The sequence below is a fragment of the Gopherus flavomarginatus genome, chromosome 4 (assembly GCF_025201925.1).
Source record: "Gopherus flavomarginatus isolate rGopFla2 chromosome 4, rGopFla2.mat.asm, whole genome shotgun sequence".
NCBI lineage: Eukaryota > Metazoa > Chordata > Testudines > Testudinidae > Gopherus > Gopherus flavomarginatus.
Window position 1 is genome coordinate 157249696 of NC_066620.1, and position 21863 is coordinate 157271558.

The 21863-nt window shown below is 40.3% G+C and overlaps 1 protein-coding gene across 1 annotated transcript in view; it reads left to right on the plus strand.

Moving 5' to 3' along the window:
* IMPG1 (interphotoreceptor matrix proteoglycan 1) overlaps window positions 1–21863 on the plus strand; it is a 103618-nt gene that overhangs the window by 37057 nt on the left and 44698 nt on the right. Inside the window, exons 7-12 of the mRNA XM_050950103.1 lie at window positions 2479–2634; window positions 6689–6747; window positions 10414–10434; window positions 11946–12199; window positions 13233–13309; window positions 13808–14330. Of these exons, the coding sequence (XP_050806060.1) occupies window positions 2479–2634; window positions 6689–6747; window positions 10414–10434; window positions 11946–12199; window positions 13233–13309; window positions 13808–14330 (1090 nt within the window). The remainder of the gene's footprint in view (window positions 1–2478; window positions 2635–6688; window positions 6748–10413; window positions 10435–11945; window positions 12200–13232; window positions 13310–13807; window positions 14331–21863) is intronic.

The window sequence follows — 21863 nt, forward strand, 5'->3', positions numbered from 1 at the left end:
TGGCAATGGAATATTGTACTGATATGAGTCAGTGTTACTGATTACCACAGGAGTCTTGAAGAAGGATTTGAAACAGAAGAATCTTTTCACTGACCTAAGCAATATCTATAATACCAAGTTCTATATTAACATTTTTTACAATTTCCCAGGGGAGATGGTGGATTCTCCATTACTTGAAATCTTTAAAGTTTGAGGATGCAGTTTTTAAAAGCACGTAAGTCCATTGACCTGCATGCTCCAATTCAGGCACAAGTTAGTAGGCTTGATATAGGAATTACACGGTGAAATGCTATGGCCTGTGTTATGCAGGTCAGACTAGGTGATCATAATGGACTCTCCAGCCTTAAAAATATATGAAAAAAATAACACTAAATATGGGCTAAGTTCAAAATTCTTTCTCAAAGGGCCAAAAGTGGTTTCCCTCCTCCTGCCTCCTCAACAGGCAGTGTACGAAGTGTTGTGTTTAAATTAATAGTATTAAAGTGTCTAAAAACAAATTAAAAACAACAGTAGCCCAAATTCTGTTCTCATTTACACTTCTGCAGTTTTGCCAACCTCGAGATCAAAAAACATGTATTGGATTCTCTAAAGAGAGCAAAAATGATGAGACAGATCCCCAAAAAATCATGAGATTTGCCCTACAAACCACGTTTTTTAGTCTGTCATTGACTTTTCAACTCTCCTTTACTGTTGTGGTTGTGTGTGTATAATAATTTCAGGTTGAAAAATCCATTTTTAATGCACTCAAAATGCATGCCTCTCCCTGGCTGCTCAAATGGAAACTCCATTGGCTTCTCCTCATCTATAAGAAAGGGAAACTGCCTTCACTTCCTAATTCTTTCTTGACTCCCAACCTCACCTGCCCTGCTGTCTCCCAGGGCTTTTCCTCTATCTGGATCCCAAGTGAAGGAGAAGTCCTAAGGCAGTGCTGCTGCTCAGTCTAGGGCCCAGAACCTAGCACAGCTTTTCCCTGACTCCCCTCTTCACTGCCTCCCATTGCCCCTCTCTCTGCTCTAGGGCCATACCTGAAGGCAGGGATCAGGTGCAGGGCAGGTCTACGCCCTTAGCCTGAAAGATCTCACACAGAGTACTGCCCATATGCCCAGCACTGAAAAAAATCAAGGAGCATCTCATGTTATCTTGACAGCTCTTCCTACAGGCACCAAAATCCCATGACTTGTGATCAATTCATGAGAGTTAGCAACACCACCTCCCCTGGCTGCTCAGAGAGGACTCCCCTTACTCACCACTATCCCTAGGCTGAGGATGCTGCCAGTCTATCCCCTCCAACTTCCACTGCATCACTGTCTACTGCAACCTGCTCAATCTGCCTCCTACCGCTCAAAAGCCCCATCCCCCTTCCCCTGCAACCTTTTCCTCTGCTCCTTCCAGTGCCCTGCTCCCCCTCACTCTCCCCAGTCACCCTTCACAGTGTGTCCACTGCTCCTCACTGTCCCTGTATCCTGTCTAGCCCCATGAACCACAGAGTGGCAGCCATTTTGCCTGGAGACATGTTTTCAATCTTACTGAAAACAGTGGAAGGCAGCAGCCATCTTCATTATGGGCAGCCTCACTTCTCCTTGCATATAGCCTGCGGGGAAATGGCTGACTTCAAACCCATTGAAGGTTATAGGAGATGGTGGACATTCTGAATGAGGGAAAATTCATAAGTAGGTGCCTTTCACCATGTTTTCTTAAGACAGGTAAAAAAAAATCCTGAAATTGCTAGAGTTGCAATAAAATCAAAAGAGTTGGCAATGTTGCCTTTGAACCTAATTGTGAATAAGGTTATACAGTGGTAAACAAAAGCAGAATGTTTGTATGAAGTGCTAAAGGCAACTACATGGGCAAGCTGAGACACAGCAAGGTTCAAACCTATCTTGTTTCCACAAAAAGCTTTATCTCACCCTTATGCAGATGACAGATAAATTGCCAAAAAAGTGGGTAGAGGGAAAAGGGAAGGTACAGATCTATATTGCACTCTAATGATGGTGGGATCTTGAAAAAAATGTCTAACACCATTATTTTGTAACAGAATGCCTGATTTTCTTATCACTTACAATGGTGCAAAACAGAAATAACTCCCTTAAGACACAGTGAGCAAAAACTTTTATAAGTGCGGGAAGAATCAGGCCCAGTACTAAGAATTTTTTTTTTTGCTTTAAATGGAGTAAAGCCCCCCTCCCTAATCTAACGCCAGCTGCCATTTTGAGCCTGCTTCATAGCAGAAACAGTGTGCTTTCTGATGCAAACATCACTTCTGTTCTTTCTTGTTCTGTTGTTCTCCCTGAAAGTACTTTGTGGAGTAAACATAAAAAAATAATAATTACAAATCCTTTCTATAAGATATATTTGAGAAACCTCTTCTGTAGCAAGAGCAAAACGTGTTTGTACCCATTAAAGGTACTAAAGTGTTTAAAGAAATTACTTTGTTTTATTTTCCCTCCATGAAGCTCATTTCCTCTCCCTTTGTCCCAGGGGCTGGAGCCAGAGGTCACTAATACAGTCCCAGAACTCCCGGTGGAGCAGATGGTGGAGTTCAGTGTCACTCTCATCAATCAGGAATACACAACAGAGCTGAATGATCCCAACTCCCCACAGTACCAGGAACTAGCGGGAAAATTTCAACATCAGGTAAGAGGGTTGACCCAATGCTGAAGAATGTAACTGACATTTGTTTATAATAAGAAACAACTGCATCATATTCACAATGTTAAAAATAAAGCATCACATACATTGGAGACCTCTCAAAGGTTTACTCTTACCAAGTACTACATTACAGAGCACTGCCTTATTAAAGAACAATAATATCTTACTATAATGTAGGTTTCCTTGGAATTGCTGCAGATTACCATGGGGCATTAACACAAGAATTCAATAATTTCTGCTATAGTTCATGGTCTCTTAATTAACACAAAATGCTTTCTAAACTTCAGGCCAATATCAAATTAGTGCAACAAGAATTGTTGAAGAAAAGACTGCCACCGAAGGTTTTGCTTTCCTGCTGCAAACATGGATGCCCTTGAATTACAAAATTATTAGTATTATAGTAGTATTAGCAGGATGACATATTGGTATTATTCTTTACATTCAGTAGTTCATATGAGCCCTGGCCAGAACTAAGCACGGACAAGCATGTAGTAAACAGGCAGGTCCTTAGCTATGTGTAGATTGTCATAGTTCCATGGAAACAATGGAGCTATGACAAACTTATACCCACTGAAAATCTGCCCATGAGCCTTGAATACTTGGTTTCAAAGCATAAAGTCTTTCCCAAGCTTTTAGATAATAAGGTCTTCGGGGCATGGACTGTCATCTATGTTTGTATAGCCCCAAGCACAGTAAGGGCCTGCTCTAGTTGATGGCTCTAGGTGCTACTGCAATATAAATAATAAATAGGAACTGCCCTCATTTGAAACAGACAACTCCTATTGTCCCTGCCTGTTGCACTTTCCCCCAAGCGTAAACATCTCTTGCTTGGAATATCTGTCCATCTATCAGCCTAACAAGAATTCCGGCATCTGTTCAGTAGCATAGCTGCAGATAACCATTCAGCAGAGTATTAGCCCCACTTCAACATTAGGAAAGTCATTTGGGCCTAATCAGGAATTAATGGACAGTGCTGTGTAGTAATTTAATTTTCACAGTAAACCTAATGAGCAATTTAATACAAATGTTGAAAGAAATTAGCTACTGTTGTCTGAACTAGTTTTCCGAGCAAGCAGCCAAGGGACTGAAAGCACACTGCCTCTTCTAGTTATTTTACTGTGAACTGGAGCAGCAGTGGCATATTTATATCATTAATAATGCTAACTGCATCTTTAATTAGCAGTTTCATAGTTAGCACGTAATGATGAGGTGGTCTCCAGGAGGCTTGCTTAGTAAAATTAACCAAAAGTTAGTGCCAGTTTCTCCAGTGTTCCTTTGTGCATTCTCCTCAGCTATACTCATTCTTAATCAATTGCAGATACAAAGAAACTGCAAAGGGAATATTGACAGAGCTAATGAACAACTGCTTCTTCCAAGATATCTAAGTGTACCTCATTAGTAAAGGTTGCTTGCAGACTTTTCTTTGCAGCACATATACTGGGGCTACCTACTATCTGTGTCTTTTGGTTGCTTTGTTTAGGAGTTTCCACAGTATTTTCATATGAAAGAAAAAGAAAAAAAAAGGGGAGTGATTATTAAAGTATCTTCCTTTTAGTGAAACTTCATCTTATCATTTTAAAGGGTATGAAGTTATGTTTCTGACATGCAGTACTGAACAGTAAAACAGTTGACATGCTGGCGCGCCTTTCTCCAAAGATAGTCCACTGGAGAAGCAAAGGGTGATCTTATCACCAGATAGATTTAGAAGTGCATTAGTGGAGTGAGGGTAAGCAGGTTAGAACCAGCAGTGTGAACTCAGCCAGCTCTGAAACCTCATCCACAAATGCTAATACAGCTCTTTTTTCTTTTTTTCTTTTTTTGTTGGGGGGGGGGTGGCAGGGGGCATTTGTTGGGACCCAAACATCCATGAGCTCATAACATAGCCCAAAACATAGCAAAGGAGATTTAAGTCATTGTAGATGTTTGTGGCACAAATGTGAACACTAACAGATTTGCATAAAATTAGATGAAAATAAAGTTTACATATGTTTGTTTATGTAGACAAACTAACTTTAGCTTGCAGGAGGCAGGAAATAAGACACTACACATATGATGAAAGCAATGCTGCAGTTTCATTAATTATAACACAAACATAACCAAGGAAGGACTGCAAAGAGTCCCTTGCTAACAAGAAACCAGCAGGGCAAGTCCAGTGCCTTACATTGGGCTCCACGTCTGCATGGCAATTTAATAATCATTAGTATGAGGCTACACCTACTCCTCCACCCCTCACATCAAGACAGTCCAAGATTAAGACTGAGGTGATTTCTAGATCTCTCTTGCTTTTTCCTCATGTAAGGGATGAGTTCTAGATAAGAGGTGCCATTCTCGGCACTAGATATGAAATCCTCCACTCCCCTAGTAATGCAGAAAAAGACTTCTAGGTAGATGCCATGTAGCCATCTCAGGGACTGGGATGGCACACTGGCCATCTACTACCTTCCTTAACCTGCACTGGATACCTGCAAAAAGTTGTGACGATTAATCAAATCTCGCAAAGAATCGTAGGCCAGATCTTCTGTGTGCTCTGAGGAAGATGAGAAACCTACCCCAACTGTGCCATTTCTTCAGTGAGAGAAAAATCCTTCACAACATCACCAGGACGCTGGGGGAACCAAGAGGCAAACAAGAAATCTGGCAGCAACTGACAAATCACAGCAATTAACCAAGAGAAACTCAAGAGGGGAAGAGTGGGCAACAAATGAGAACCTAAATACTCAGGTCGAGTCTTTTAAGGTCACCTCCGCCTTCACCTCAGTGGAGGGTACCATTTTGAAGGCCATTGGTGTGGTGAAGAAAATTAGCTCAAGACCCTTCCACCAAGAGGGACATCATGGATAAGGAAAGAGGTGCCTCAGTCCGCGTGTGCGTGTGCACACACACAGACCTGGACCCACAAGAGGGCCTATTACCTGCTTGTCAAAGTCCAATTCCCACCCACTCATGAATGGGAAGAGGGCTGCAATTTCAGCAGGATTTATGCAGAATCATACTAAGAAGAGATGGAAAAGACCTGCTGGCTACACTAATTCATGTACCTTGTATGATGTGCTGATGTATTAGGGTATGATTCCTTAATGTGCTTTTCATTGTCTTTGTAGTGCTGAGTTCCTTGAACTCTCAAAGGCTTCATTAGGAGAATGGGAGCATTCAGCCCCCTGGCTGATGTCCTCAGCCTGTTTTCAGAACCAGGCTGTTAATCAGATAGTTTTTTGAAAATGCGTGTTTAAACCAGGAGTTTATCCAATTTACATAATATAGGTACATACAATATATCATTTAATGTATTGTGTAAATGTTACCATAAATGAGAAAACACATATTTGTTAAGGCATTCATGAATTCAATTCACTGTGATTTGTAGTGATCATTATTTGTGACCTCCAGGTATTCATGAAGTGCTTATAAACCTCTATGGCTTGACAAATGCATATCATATACGTGTTTTTTTAATCCATTATTTGCTCTTCATTATTGCCTGTTCTCACATTAAAGAGTTTCAGTTATCCATTTAGGAAGCAGAAAGTATACGGTGTGACCACCCAAACACAATGAAAAGAAAACAGTCAAAGGGATCAGTTCACAAGCAGTTTGCAAACAGCCCACAATCTGCTAAGTTCTGTGAATGCTTTTGAATAATTTATAATTTACAACTAACAGAACTGGTTTGCAAATAATTCATAAACAAAAAGCAGCTAAAATAAATCAAAGATTTGGTTCAATGAATACTATTTGACTTGCTCTATTATGAACTTGGCTACCACTAATTTACACAATTACTCTCACTGAAAAAGCAGTATTTTATATTGCTTTCTGCTCATCAGGTAGTACAGACAACATTTACAAAGCCAAGTCATGTATCAGCTGAACAACAAAATATACCAATACAAATAATACAATGTCCTAAGCATTTTCTGAAATCCTAAATATTATATTTCACGCATTCAAACTGTGCCCATTGACAGCAGTTGTTCACATTTAGGTAAGGTCTCTAATAGCGGAACTTACATGGATTTAATGAGTTTATGTTTTTCTATAGATGCAAAAGATATTTGAGAAACTTCCAGGATTCAAAGAAATTCATGTGTTAGGATTTAGGTAAGTAAGAAAACAAGACTCATTCTATTTACTGCTAGGATTCCCTCCTCATCACCAAAAGGACTATTACAAGCAATTTTGTTGTAGAAAGTATGTGGTTATAAACATAAATTAGCTTTTGTAATAAGAATGGAGAACAGCACAGAAATACTTCCAAATGAGATTGAGACCTTCAGATTATTAAAAAAAGAGAAGGAAAAAGAATTTCTAATTCCTTCTGGAAAACAGAAATGCTATTTCAGGGACCCATTAATATGCACATCACCTGCCATCTGTTTATTTGCCAGCAGTCTTGTGTTAACATAACTCAAACTACTTAAGGAAGGGAAGAAAGGGTTCTGGGAGTGTGCCTGTCTCTTCAGACTATTGTTCTGTGCATTAATCGTGTGCCCCTTATGGCTCACAAAAAAATGTCTCAGCAACAGAAGGTTACAGCGGGAAAGGTAATTAGGCAGTTACTCGAGAGTGTTCTGTACCAGGCAGGGCAGTTGTTGTAAGCTGCTCTATTATATTGAGTACTTTTATGATATTTTCATACAATCTGTGATTTTTTTTTGCAATAGGTTTGTTCCACCCTATCCAAAGAGGCTCACTTGTTTTTTAATACAATCTTGAATTTTTAAACTTCCACATACATTTACCATTACTTCAAGCTGTCTTGTAGCTTATTAATAAAGAATCTGCAGCAGTTTTAAAGTTCAGTTGTCTCATGATCATAACAATCTGTTGCTCATAGCATAAAAATATAAACATGCACACTACCCCCCCAGTTTACAAATATTATAAAAACTACAAAATAATGTGTGAGGTGGGGATTAAATGCAAAGGCCAGAACTTGGTCTCCCAACCTAGGTCTGGAATCCTGAAGTTCATACAGGTCCTTCCTCTATCAGCACCTCCACCAGACTAATTTCCTTTGAGTAACACCTTTCAATACATCATACTCTACTCTTACAGAGTTACTCACTCCTTCCTAGTTTTCCTCGCTACAGAATTACTGGAAAAGAAAAGGCAAAACAGAATGGAAGTAAATTGTTAAACTTTTTGATAGATTAAAAAAAATGAAAAGAAACAGTGGTTATGGCAGAACAGTCAGGAAAAAACATTCAGCACCTTATCACAATTACCTTAGTTTGGCCAGGGAATTATTTTATCTTACAAGGAAAGGCAACCAATACAAAGATGCCTGGGATCCAATAGGCAATTTTCTGACACATTCGCAATCTGTTCTGTTGCTACAATGAGAATAATGGTCTGCAGCAACAGGACTTGCGAATCTGTTCAGCATTAGGAAGTTTGCTTTTTTGGATCATGTGTGATTTTGGCTTCCATCCGCTAATGATTTTTCTAGCTTCAGCGTGTAAATTGAATGTCATCAAGGTAATTTAATTTTTAATCTTTACAGAAGCAAAGACATTTATGTTCATTTTCAGTGTGCCACTTTCCAGCATTTTATGTGAAGTCAGTTGAATGAAGCAGGAATAAAAATTGAGGAGACGCTATCCTAAGTATGCACAAGCTGTTGCTAAAAAGCATGCTGCTGCATCAGTTAAACTGGAGAAGAGACTAATTTTAAACAGATATGTTATATTATAGGGGAACTTTATCATAGCAAACTCAGTTACAGAGAATCTCCTGCTATTGAAAACTTATCCTGAGGCCTCACACTACTTCTAATGAATGCCAAAGGGGCACATCTCCTGTGGATAGAGACCAAAACTCAAGTTATGGTGAAGAATCCTAGACAGCAAGTTATGTTAATGGAGATCCTGCTTTAGACTTGGCCTTTGCTCTCTTCAGTCTTCATGGAAATAGAGCATAGGTCGAAGCTTCTGCCTGCATTAAAGTTGAGATGCTTTAAGAGATTTAACTGCTTCACACCTCTCTGCTGCCTCAGGGACAGTGGTCACCATTAAAAAGTCAGCATTTAATAAAGATTACTGTCATGTAAGACAAGACTAAATTTTCCTGTACCTAGAATAAGAAATCACTGTGGTAAGTGTTAGTCCTTTCATTCTACCAGGTATACTGCCTACACAGTGCCAACATTCATGCTGACATTCCCACAGAATTCTGGCATTTCTCGAGGTCCCAAACCTGTTTTTTCTGCAGCACAGAAGCTGCAAAAAGGATTCACAGCAAAAGGGTTAAAGAAGTTATATAAGCTTTACACCGAGTACACTCCAATGAGGCCTGATTCTATCATGCAATTTCCTGACAGTTTTAATTTCTATCATGCAGTTTTGGAAAACTGCTCTCTATGTATGTACTAATTAATTTTGCTGTGCAAAAAAAGTCACTGTACATTGTACACAGAGCATGTACTATTTCTGATGTGTAGGGTGTTTTGCCATTTTTGACAGGCTAATTGGCCCTCCAGAGTATAGAGAATCCCAGACAGAGGAAGCCAACGTACTTTAGGGAAGGGGAGGAGTTACACTCATTCAAGCACTGTTCCCTGCAGAGAAAGTTAGACCTTCCCCAAACTGTTATTCAGCAAATATGCTTTCATTTTTAAATAGTTTATTGTTTATTATTTCCTGCTGAAGAACATTCCACTGAGCCAGCTAAATGCCCCCAATGCTCCACCCTGCCATTTAAAGACCAAATCTGACAGGCACTAAGCACCAACATCTTACACTGAGGCCTGGTCCACACTAATGAGGTAAATCGACCTAAGTTACGCTAGTTAAGTTACTTAAGATACATAACTTAAGTCACGTAGCTTAGATCCATTTACAGCAGTGTCTACACCAGACCCACTAAATCGATGCCTGTTGCATCAATCACAGCAGCGCCGATTTAGCCCGTGGCTCCAAGCAACCTGAGATCAGTACCTGTCCTGGTATCTTATTCTCAGTCAGTAGGGGCTGGTAGGGTTGAGAAGCCAGCATATTCACCAGTCTGGAAGAGTTAGGGAGTACACTGCACCACTTAGTAATGATGTCACCTCATGAGAATTAGAGATCAGCTCTGATTTGCTCTGCTAGGGTTTCCCCACTCATTCATCCTTGACTGACAAGAACATTGCTTTGTGGGGTCTGCAGCAGGAGTTGCTGCTCTGTTGGGTACAATGCTGTGTGCGTGTGTGCGCGCGCGCATGTGCGTGGCAGCTTAAGGGCTCCATTATGACTAGACTAGAGGAGTTTTCAGGGAAACAAGAACAACGGAGTGTTATGTCTGTATTTAAATTATAGAATGTCAACATAAGACTTGTCCTTCAGCACTGTACATGGCAGGTAATTAATAGGTCAGGTTACTTCTGAGGCTTAGATTTGGATAGCAGCCAGTCACAGGCTGGGTCGCAGATTCTCTGTAGTATTGAACTTCACTGGGGAGGTGCAGATTAGGAACGACAGCACCACAAATTGTGTCATTTGTAAGTGACTGGGAGTTCAAATCTTTGAGCAATAGAGTACAGTAAAATTCCTGCTCACACACTCAGACAGAGCAGAAAGATGCCCATCATTTGGAGGGGAAAATGTATAAAGATGGACAGCAGACTGACATTTTTCACATTGAAATAAAGATGACAAAGGATAGGTAAAAGACAAATTGTCCTGAGATATATGTGATATATGACTGCCTGGCTTAACAGTTTACATGGATCTTTTCTCTCTCTTTTGCAATCCATTATCATGTCCTATCTTGTGTGATGAAATGAAGCCGGAATATGGAAAAAGATGGGTAATTCAGCTGCATTTTTTTTAAATAAATGTAGTGAATAATTTGATAAAAAACTTTATTTATTGATGTGGCAAAGTGAATTAATTTGTGTTTTGTTCAGATACAGAATCTGTGGTAAAGAAGAAGCATGGCTTCCACTTGCATTTTAAAGGCTCTTTTAATCAAAGTGTAACAGCCTATGTGTGAAGAGGGACAAAAATTCTTTAGCCTAAACAACTCTACTAGATAAGCAACATAACATTGATTTGAACAGTTAAGGATACCTCTATCCAACATAAGGTTTAAGTAGAAAATGTCATACTTTAAATTATATTTAAAGGAGTATTTTTGGCATGACAGCTGCTTGCTAGTTCTGTTTCCACATACACATTCCCTTCAGTAAGTATGTAGGATCTAATTTGCTACTTCAGTCCCCAGTTCAGACAGAAGATGAACAAAAAAAGGCCAGTTATATCTCTGAGAATGATTTGATAAGAGGCAAACTGGCTCTCATACTTAACTGGTAATATAATATAGAGTGTAGAATATTTTCTTACAGCCTAAGAATGCTGCTGGTGAATAAGATTTATTATTTACAACAGATTTACAACAAAAATGGCCTACTCCTTTTACTGGATTTTTGCCATGTACTATAAATGTAAATTCATAGCATATCCCAGATAAGAGGCCAATTCCTCTCCCTTCAGTTATTCATCACTGTGGAAAGCTGTTTCACAATTTCTGTTTTTAGAATTAATGTTTGTTACTTTTGTAAAAAAAATGTGTATTACTGCTTATAAAAAGTAACAGATTAATAGTCCTGCAGATCACATCTTCTGTTTAGCTACTGAACAGGAACAATACTGCAGCAATACTGCAAGTTTCTTCAAGATAGCCCGATCTACATGACTTACCCATGACCTGGAAGAATTAACTTGAATTGTGAAAAGCTACTTTTCCTTTCCATGCATATTAAGTCCTTAGCTGCTCTTCTAAGACAGCTAGCAATATTACCTATTGGGATGGGAGTTTGGGAATCTCGCCACTATAAACTGAAATGAGTTAACCAACTCATTTCACATAGGCTATTGTAGTCAACAGATGGTTATGACTTTTAGTCACTGCCAGCATGGGTTTATAACTGTATTTTAGCTAATGGCCTAGGAGTGAAAGACTTAATGTTCTATTACCGATCCCACAAATCATGCAGCTCACCAGTTCATCTTTAATTGGATTATATTTGCCAATTCTTACATTTTCTTTGAACAATCGATTTTTTTTCCTTTGGTAAATAAATCCAGAGTTTGTGTGCATCGAATTTTTAATTTTTCAATTTTTTTTTTTAAATCTCAGCGGTGGAAAAAGTAATTTGGAGGTAACAACTCAGTTAGATAATTAGGTTAGATGTATAATTACATTACTTTTATAGAAAAAATTTTGTCATATTGGGGGCTATAAGAATCCTTTTAAAAATGTTTGCTTGGCATATAACTGATTTTGTTGTAGCTGATCATTGCATTCTTGCACTGCAGGTCAAGCAACACCGTAGCACGGTACATTGTGAATTTTGAGAGAGACAGCTCAGAAGTAAAAGGCACTGGGGATAATATCTCAACTATTGGCTCCAATAAAGTTGAAAATGAAAAAAGCCCTCTTAGTACAAAGGAAGAGGAGGAGATACCAGGAATTAAATTCACAGTAACAGACCTTCAGCAGCTGGTTGCCATGGCACTACAGGAAGACCAGTCCTTGATAATGGACCTTGGAACACTTCAGTTTACCAATGGTCAGTACATATAGGCTGATAAGTTCATACATCTAAATCTCTCTCTTGTTAGTTTATGAGAATCATAGAATATCAGGGTTGGAAGGGACCTCAGGAGGTCATCTAGTCCAACCCCCTGCTCAATGCGGGACCAATCCCCAGCTAAATCATCCCAGCCAGGGCTTTGTCAAGCCTGACCTTAAAAACCTCCAAGGAAGGAAATTCCACCACCTCCCTAGGTAACCCATTCCAGTGCTTCACCACCCTCCTACTGAAAATGTTTTTCCTAATATCCAATATGAGGTTTAAATAAGATTATTTTCCTTCCCTTCCAGCTTATTTCCATTTGGTATAATTAACCTGTTAGAATGTGAACTGCAAGGCTTCTAAAGGGTTCCTGGGTCTAAATGAAGTGTGCCAAAACGAAATTCCTGTATTGATTTAGAAATAGTCTAAACTATTGATAAAAAGTGTCATGGAAAATTTTTTGAAAATAGAAAATTTTAATGTCAACAAATTTTTTTTTAAATTACATTTTATTGTTTAAAAAAGATGGCCTTCTTCAAGAACCAAAATTACCCGCTTTTTGTGAAATATTTCAATCAGTAGCTCCACTGAGAACTGTGGGATACAAACCCAAGAAAGCACTAGATTTAGAATTACAAAGGTGTGGATATAGGGCAACCCTGTAATTATTCATTACACAGGTCAGCATGGCTCATGTGGATACATTGAATAGTTTGTGCTTAAGCTGGTTTTAACCAATAGGAATTTTCTACAGACATATCTCATTTCCACTGACTATGTAATGCATAATACTGAGTGCTGCAAATAAATTCCTGCTTTACTTCCTGTAGTAACTTAAAAATAAAATTTACCTCTCATTCTCATTAACTCTGATTTATAAAAGTATTTCAGATGAATCATTATGTTTCCATCAGTTTTTATCTCTATTATAGAGGTTATGCACTTTGATCAGCATTCAGTGTGCCATTATCTTCAATATGCAGCTTTACTGAAAAACATACCTTGCCTTTTTTGTTTTGTTTTGCAGAAGCTATTAAACCATCTAGTGACTCAGACAATGATATCAAATCAGTGGTCACCATTGCTCCAGCAGGCACTGAGTTGGTAAGCTAATTCTGCTTCTTTCTCTCTCAAAGGGAAACAAATAATCTAAAATTCCCCCCCCACACACACACAAACTGATGCTAAAAATAAATAGAATCCTTATAATAAATGCAGCTAGTATGAGTAGTATGTGTTATTTTGCAAAAGTAAAAAGTAATTGATTGAAGTATTTACATGTGGAAGACATTGCCTGGTTTCCTCTGATATTTATAGGAATTACAAGTTATTTGGTTAACCATCATCTAAACGATACATCTCTGTGAGTGAGATAGAACAAAGCTCATGGTGTAATAAAATGCAACCTTTGCTCAATTAATTTTAAAGCAATGGACTGTTATACATTTTATTTAGGATCACGTTCGCATATGACAAGCATTGGTCTACATGTCATAACTCTGTAATTGAGCCAATGGTTGCAAGACTTTGTAGCTACATTGTATCAGACTCTCTAGCAATGAAAGCTACACCTTGTAAATGTTCTCTGAATTTGATTTTTAGGATGATGGTTTGAGTGCTGAACTCCCACTAGGTTACCCTAGTCCAGCAATGGCGGAGCAGACAGGAGATGATTTGATTAGTGAATATACCACTGGAAGCATTATGCTAAGTGGAGATGTCAGTGCCCCTGAAAATTTTATTTCATCTAAACCTGCATTTCCTGCCAAACCCTCAAGTGAACGGGCTAAAGAACAAGAATCAGAATCTTTAAAGGAAACTGAAGACATGAACATTATTATTGACCACCAAAGCTCTACAGTGCCTTTCAGTACTCTGGATAGCTCCAATGGCCCTTTAAAATCAGATGATTCTGATTTACCTCCTCCAGCAGATGAGTCAGCCAGCAATGATTTAAGCACAAGGGAATCTGAAGTCCCAGCTGAGCAGGCTGTCACACTGGCAGCTTATACTACACCACCTAACTTTCTGCAACCCAGTGATCAGAAGAGTGAAGCTGAAAGGAAGAAAGAGCAGATCGTTAGCACAGATCTGGGAGTCAGTCAGGAAAGTCTATCTGGACAAGGTAGGTTATAAAACTTCTATACATGAAGAGAAATAAGAGACACCCAGCTATTGTGCCACATATCTACAATTTAGTAAGTAGACTAAATATTTGCTTACATTTACATTTTGAATTGCAGCTGAATGAATATTCTTACATCATCAAGAGTGAAAATATGAGTTAGAATTTTTCTGAGCAAACATGTCTTTTAGGTTGTCTTAGGGGTTTGGAATGGGTCCCATATGCGGAGAGATTAAAGAAGCTAGGACTTTTCAGCTTGGAAAAGAGGAGACTTGTCGGGGATATGATAGAGGTCTATAAAATCATGAATAGTGTAGAAAAAGTGAATAAGGAAAAGTTATTTATTGTTCTCATGATATAAGAACTAGGTGCCAAACAAATGAAATTAATAGGCAGCAGGTTTAAAACAAATAAAAGGAAGTTCTTCACACAGTGCACAGTCAACCTATGGAACTCCTTGCCTGAGGAGGTTGTGAAGGCTAGGACTATAACAGGGTTTAAAAGAGAACTAGCTAAATTCCTGGAGGTTAAGTCCATTAATGGCTATTAGCCAGGTTGGGTAAGGAATGGTGTCCCTAGCCTCTGTTTGTCAGAGGGTGGTGATGGAGGGTAGGAGAGAGATCACATGATCACTACTGTTAGGTTCACTCCCTCTGGGGTGCCTGACATTGCCCACTGTTGGTAGACAAGATACTGAGCTAGACAGACCTTTGGTCTGACCCAGTATGGCCTTTCTTACATTCTTGTATGATATTCTCTATGAATAAGCAATAGAAATCTGCAGAGAAAAAAATACATATGGTGTGAAATTCTGGCTCCATGTTAATACCAAAACTCCCATTAACCTGAACCAAGCCAGTATTTCATCTGTGGAGTCTGAAATAATGCATAAACAAAATTCCGAGGAGCACAGTAGTGTCCAGTCAGTATTCTAGAGCACCATAAATAGTGTAACCCCTATTTTACATACTAATTGAGGATTGAAAAATTCATAAAATCAAAAAGTTTATAAAACTGAATTCACAGTTACAGTAGGTACAGTGCATAAGTCACAGTACGGGGCACTGTATCACTTTCTTCTCATCCTTCAAATCACTGCAAAACAATTTCCAGTGCATTGAAGGCATCAGAATATGAAGAGATGTCAAGTTGTTCTTCATTGCCCTCATTTTTGTTAAGTGATTTTTTTTTCTGTTGGGAAAGATGGTTTGTATAATTGGTCATTTGTATGATCGGTGCTGGTAAAATCAAGGTTCTGCTGCATGCATTTCTAAAACAGATGACTACAAATAAGAGCTAAGGGCGCACTATAATTTCTTCCCTGTCTCTTCCCCTCTTTGTCTCCAAATAAAACCAAACAGCCTACCCAGTTTTCCAGTGAGTAAAGAGGCTCCTGCCCTCACTGCTAGCTAACCAGTCTGCATCTGAGCCCAGAATATAGCTTTCTTGGCTTTTCTTAGCCAACCATCCCCTACTACTTCCAGGATAACCCTGGGGCCACCACTATCAGCAGTAGGAGGCGGGGCAAGGAGCAAGCCAGGGATCAGTGAAATAGAGCAATAGTGTCTCCATTCAGGAGCGCCATCCTGCCCTGTCATCATAGCACCATTTATAAGCCTCGAAAAAAAGCACTGGAAAGCAGGAAGCCCTGAAAGGTTAAAAATCTCTCCAAGTTAGACAGTTCCTGAGGGTGAAACCTTCCAGCAGCCGCTGTTGAACATGGAGAGGTAATTAAGTGAATGAAGATATGTGCAGCTATGGCAAATTAAAGTGGGCCACCCAAATTTATGATCTGGAATCAGCACCCAACAGGGGATTGGTCTTTCAGCTATATTCTCAAGTGTTTTGTTCAGTGCCGTTTTAAATAGCTCTCTCGGGAATTAGAGGGACCCAGGGGCTGAATTCAATGCCTTTCCCCTGCGCTTGCAAATTCTGTAAGGCAACAGAAAAGGTATTTTTAAACTGACTCCATCATACACAGTGCTTGAATAAGCAGTCTGATCTCCCAATGATCTTCTAAGTCTCCTTCTTCATATTTTGTTACATTCTGGTTGGTAAGTAATGTTAGGATTTGAACCACATATATGGTGTGATGTTTTCTGAGACAAATGGATCTACCATGTGTGTGTAAATGTAGTTATGAACAGTGTTTCTATATTTGTACCTCTGGTAAATATGGTCAATTTAAATTTACATCTAAGTTTCAGAGTACTCAGTGCTCTACAGCAGTGGTTCTCAACCAGGGAAGGCCGTGAACAGGTTTCAGCGGGTCCACCAAGCAAGGCCAGTGTTAGACTTGCTGGGGCCCAGAGCAGAAAGCCGAAGCCCCACCACATAGGGCTGAAGTCCTGGGCCCCAAGCCCCACCACCCGAGGCTGAAGCCAAACTGAGCTTTGAGGGGGCCCCTGTGGCATGAGGTCTCAGGCAACTGCCCTACTTGCTACATCCTAACACTGGCTTTGGCTTTTATATGCAGAAAATCCGTTGTTGTGGCACAGGTGGGTTGTGGAGTTTTTATAGCATGTTGGGTGGGCCTCAGAAAGAAAAAAGTTGAGAATCCCTGCTGTCATAAATATAGAGGAAAAGGTAGCAACCTGTATGTATCCTTGGAAGCTGTACTGAATTGCCTTACCTGTAAAGGGTTAAGCAGTTCAAATAACCTAGCTGGCATCTGACCAGAAGGACCAATGAGAAAAGAAGATGCTTTTAAATCTGTGGGGAAAGGCTTTTTTTGTTGTTGTGCGTGTTGTTCCCTCTCCGTAGGGATGGAGAAGCCAAGCAGGTACAATATCGTCTGAAAAATATACCTGGAATAATCCATTTAAAACCACAGAAACTGAGAGTTACCTTCCATCCTGATTTTGCAGATGTGATTCTATTACTTTTTTCTTTATAAATAATCTTTTCTTCTTTTAAGAACCTGATTGATTTCAGTGTCCTGAAGACAAAGGGTCTGGTCTGTGCTCATGTTTCTAAGGCAACTGGTTGGTAGTTTATTCTCAAGCCTCCCCAGGAAAGGGGGTGAAAGGGCTGGGGGGATATTTTGTGGGGCTAGGGATTCCAAGTGACCCTTTCCTGAATATTTTGTGTAAATCACTTGGTGGTAGCAGCAATATCATTCTAAGGGTATGTATAACTACAAAATTAGGTTGATTTAATAGAAGTCAATTTTTTAGAAATCACTTTGTTACAGTCAATTGTGTGTGTCCCCATTAAGTGCATTAAGTCGGCAAAGTGCATCCACAGTACCGAGGCTCGCATCAACTTTCAGAGCCTTGCACTGTGGTAGCTATACCATAGTTCCCGCAGTCTCCATCGCCCATTGGAATTCTGGGTTGAGCTCGCAATGCCTGATGGAGCAAAAACATTGTCGCATGTGGTTCTGGGTACATGTCGTCAGGCTCCCCTCCCTCCATGAAAACAATGGCAAAAAATTGTTTCTCACCTATTTTCCTGGGTTACCCGTGCAGACAAAATACCATGGCAAGCATGGAGCCTGCTCAACTCACTGTCACTGTATGTCTCCTGGGTGCTGCTGGCAGACGTGGTACAGCATTGCTACACAGCAGCATCCCCTTGCCTTGCCTTGCAGACGGCAGACAGTACAATACGACTGCTAGCCGTTCTTGTCGTCCCATGTGTGCTCCTAGCCAACCTCGGTTAGGTTGGTCAGGGACGCCTGGGCAGACAGGGGTGCTCCTGGCCAGCCTCACTGAGGTCGGTCGGGGGCGCCTGGACAAAAATGGGAATGACTCCAGGTCATTCTCTTCTTTAAGTTTCATCTAATGGACATTCAGTCTTGCCTGGAATATCATGCCAGCTGGAGGCTTCTGCCTCAGGCTGCTCTCCCAGTCAGCAGCACCGCGTGGTCGCACCTACTGCAGCCTACCCCTTGCTCCCATGGCTCATAAAGCCTGGACAGTAGTAAGGAGAAGTTCAACTATAGGCTGAGCAAGTGCATAATGGTGGTTGAATGTGCCTTTGGACATTTAAAAGCTTGCTGGCACAGTTTAATGACTTGGTTAGACCTCAGCGAAACCAATATTCCCATCGTTATTACTGCTTGCTGTGTGCTCCACAATATCTGTGAGAGCAAGGAGGAGATGTTTATGGCGGGGTTGGAGGTTCAGGAAAATCGCCTGGCACTGATTACACACAGGCAGACACCAGGACGATTAGAAGACCACAGCAAGGCATGCTGTGCATCAGAGAAGCTTTGAAAACCAGTTTCTTGACTGGCCAGGCTACGGTGTGAAAGTTCTGTTTGTTTCTCCTTCATGAAAACCCACCCCCTTGGTTCACTCTACTTCCCAGTAAGCCAACCGCCCTCTCCTCCCCACTTTGATCTCCACTTGCAGAGGCAATAAAGTCATTGTTGTTTCAAATTCATGCATTCTTTATTAATTCATCACACAAATGGAGGGATAACTGCTAAGGTAGCCCAAGAGAGGTGGAGGAGAAGGGAAGCACAGGGGTTGGTAGTTGTAGGGTCACCCCCTAGAATGACATGCAGCTCATCATAGAAGCGGCATGTCTGGAGCTCTAACCTGGAGTTTGCCTCTCTGGTAGGCTTCACGTGGCACTGCTGCAGGTCCCTGTTATAACCTTTGTCCTTCATGCCCTTGGAGATTTTTTTCAAATATTCCAGCATTTCATCTTTTGGAACAGAGTTCGGATAGCATGGATTCATTTCCCCATACAGTGATCAGATGCAGTACCTCCCGTTCAGTCCATGCAGGAGATCTTTTGCAATTCTGGGACTCCATGGTCACCTATCCTGATGAGCTCTGCATGGTCACCTGTGCTGATCAGCTCACTACACTGGCCAAACAGAAAATGAAGTTCAAAAGTTCATGGGGCTTTTCCTGTATACCTGGCCAGGGCATCTGAGTTGAGAGTGCTGTCCAGAGCCGCTAGCCCAAATTTGACTCAGCAGGGTCAATTTCAGCACTAATCCCCTCGTCGGGGAGGAATACAGAAATTGATTTTAAGAGCCCTTTAAGTCGACAAAAATGGCTTCATCGTGTGGATGGGTGCAGGGTTAAATTGATCTAACACTGCTAAATTTGACCTAAACTCATAGTGTAGACCAGGGCTAAGAAATTAGTGTCTTAGAGAAGTTTTAACCTAAACTGGTAAAATATAAGCTTAGGGGGTCTTTTATGTGGGTCCACATCTGTACCCCAGAGTTCAGAGTGGGGGGAACCCTGACACCTGCTCTACAGAATGAGCTACAGGTACATTCCCTGTCCTGAGGAACTAAAAGACAAGTATGATAAAATGTGATTGTTAAGTTTTCAGAGGAGGGACCTTGTCTTTTTACCTAAACCACCTACCGCATGTTTGGTCATTGTAAAACAAAAATAATAAGTCGCACCAGGGGACCTAGAAGAATGGTTAATATGTTATTTTTACTTTAAAAAAATAAATTTCATGTCTATGGGCCTCTCAGAAGAAAAGAATCCATGGTAGAGATTTATGTGAGGAGATATCCATATACAGTATGTGGTGTCTACATTTCCCTCATCCTAATCGCCTAATCCAAAATGGCCTTCCCTGCCATTTCGTTTCTGGACACAGTAAAGAACCACATAGAAAATGAGACTTGCATTACATGAGGAATAGAACCAGAGTGATAGCCATTCAAGATTAGACTAACAGATCAAGTACTCCAGTATCTGCAAGTACTGCAATCAGAACCAGATGTTGCAAAGGAAAGTATCATATTGGATAGTTGTAGTATGCAATAACATGATCACAGTCCCTCCAGTTGCAGGTGATTAATTGTTGGCTTATGTTCTGAAGCATAGGAGTTTATTTATTTGTAGATAATGTAGCTGCAAATGAAAATAATTGTTGGCTGAAATGGTAATTTCTTGCCACAGTCAAAAATTTTATTATGCTTTTAATTTCATTGGCAGGCATGCTACATGCTGTGAACCACTGCAAGACTCCCTCACATATTGTACACTTTATTCTCATTCAGCAGTCTTCTCTCTCACACATGGAGTTCTGAAACAAAAGGAAACCACACACTTTTAGATCAACACAGCAGTCTGAAAATTCTAAGGAATAAGAAACTCTTCTCTGCCTGAATGATCTGTACATTGTACTTGAAAATAATGTTTTTGATGACAATTGTCATTAATAACTTTATTTTCAAATACATTTGCACATCTTATTAATGCAGAGTAGCACATCTCATCTTTCAGAGTGCAGGGCTGATCAAAAACAGTACAGTTTCCTTTAATAAACAAGCATTGGCATGAAATTATACCTTTCATAGATGACAATGCTCCATTTATCTCATTGTCATTCACTCACTGGTTGTAGACTTGGTGTCATCAATCTACACAATTGCTGAACATTGCATTTTTCTAAATAAATGAAAAATACTTTAGCCGCACAGCTCCCTATTGGTTACCTCTCTGTTGGCTACCTCAGCAGCGGGGTGTTATTTATTTGTTTCACTTCAGTCATTTCCAGATCACAGACCATAAAGAATGTGTTAACCTATGCTTAATCACAGTTAGCACCTAACTGAGTTGCACCAGGGGACCTGTTTCTCGCCTCAGGGTACCATTTGTTTGGCTGAACCCCAAGCCCCTAATTACAGTGTAGGATGAAATGGCTCTCTCAGTATAGGCTCTTCTCCCTCAGCACTCTGAAATTTGGTGTTCTATCTGAGACTAGGTAGTGCCATACCTGCCTGATACTAATGCATGAGGCAGACTGAGGAACAAAGTATCCAATGAATCCACCCAGAGATGTGAGAGTCACCAAGTTAAGAGACAAGGGCTACCAGCTGTTTGGAAAGGGAGAAAGACAACTCCTTCTTCCCAGCTGTCGGAAGAGAAAAAGGAGCAAGAAAGATGATCTATCCCTTCTAGCTGCCAGGTGAAGGAGAGGGACTTAAGAATTACCTCATTACAACCCAAGGGAAATATAGGGAGAAAGGAGTCCCTCAAACCCCGCAACTCAATCAGAGAGGAGAAAGAAAAGAGTAGGGAGAATATTCCTTTTCCTCATGATGGCTCCAGAAAGAGGAGGGGCTGTAGCTTGGCATAAGGAGTGTGGTTTGGTGGGAGGAGCTAGTTTACTTTTTGCTCCACTTGGAGATGTGCAGATGTGTATTTTTTTTGCAGATGTGCAAACTCAGTCTGCTAGAGCTGCAATATACAACAGTCTTTATTAGCGGTGTGCAGTTTTTGAAACTAGAATGCAGTAGCTTACTGGAAAAGGATTAAAAATGACAGATCATTCTCCAACTGCTGAAAATCACTCACTGGTAGAGGATAATGGGGATAAATTGAAGCTGATCTGGTTTCTGTAGCAGTCTATCAAAAGCATTGCTAATGTCTAAGTACATACCTCTTTCTACCCTTACCTCTCAGAATTCAAAAAAAAACAAAAAACCATTCTGTAGCATTATAGAGGCAGAGTTTACAGGCAGAAGGGATCACCTAATCATCTAAGCTGACCTCCTGTATATCACAGGCCTCCAGCATCCATACACTAAACCTAACAACCAAA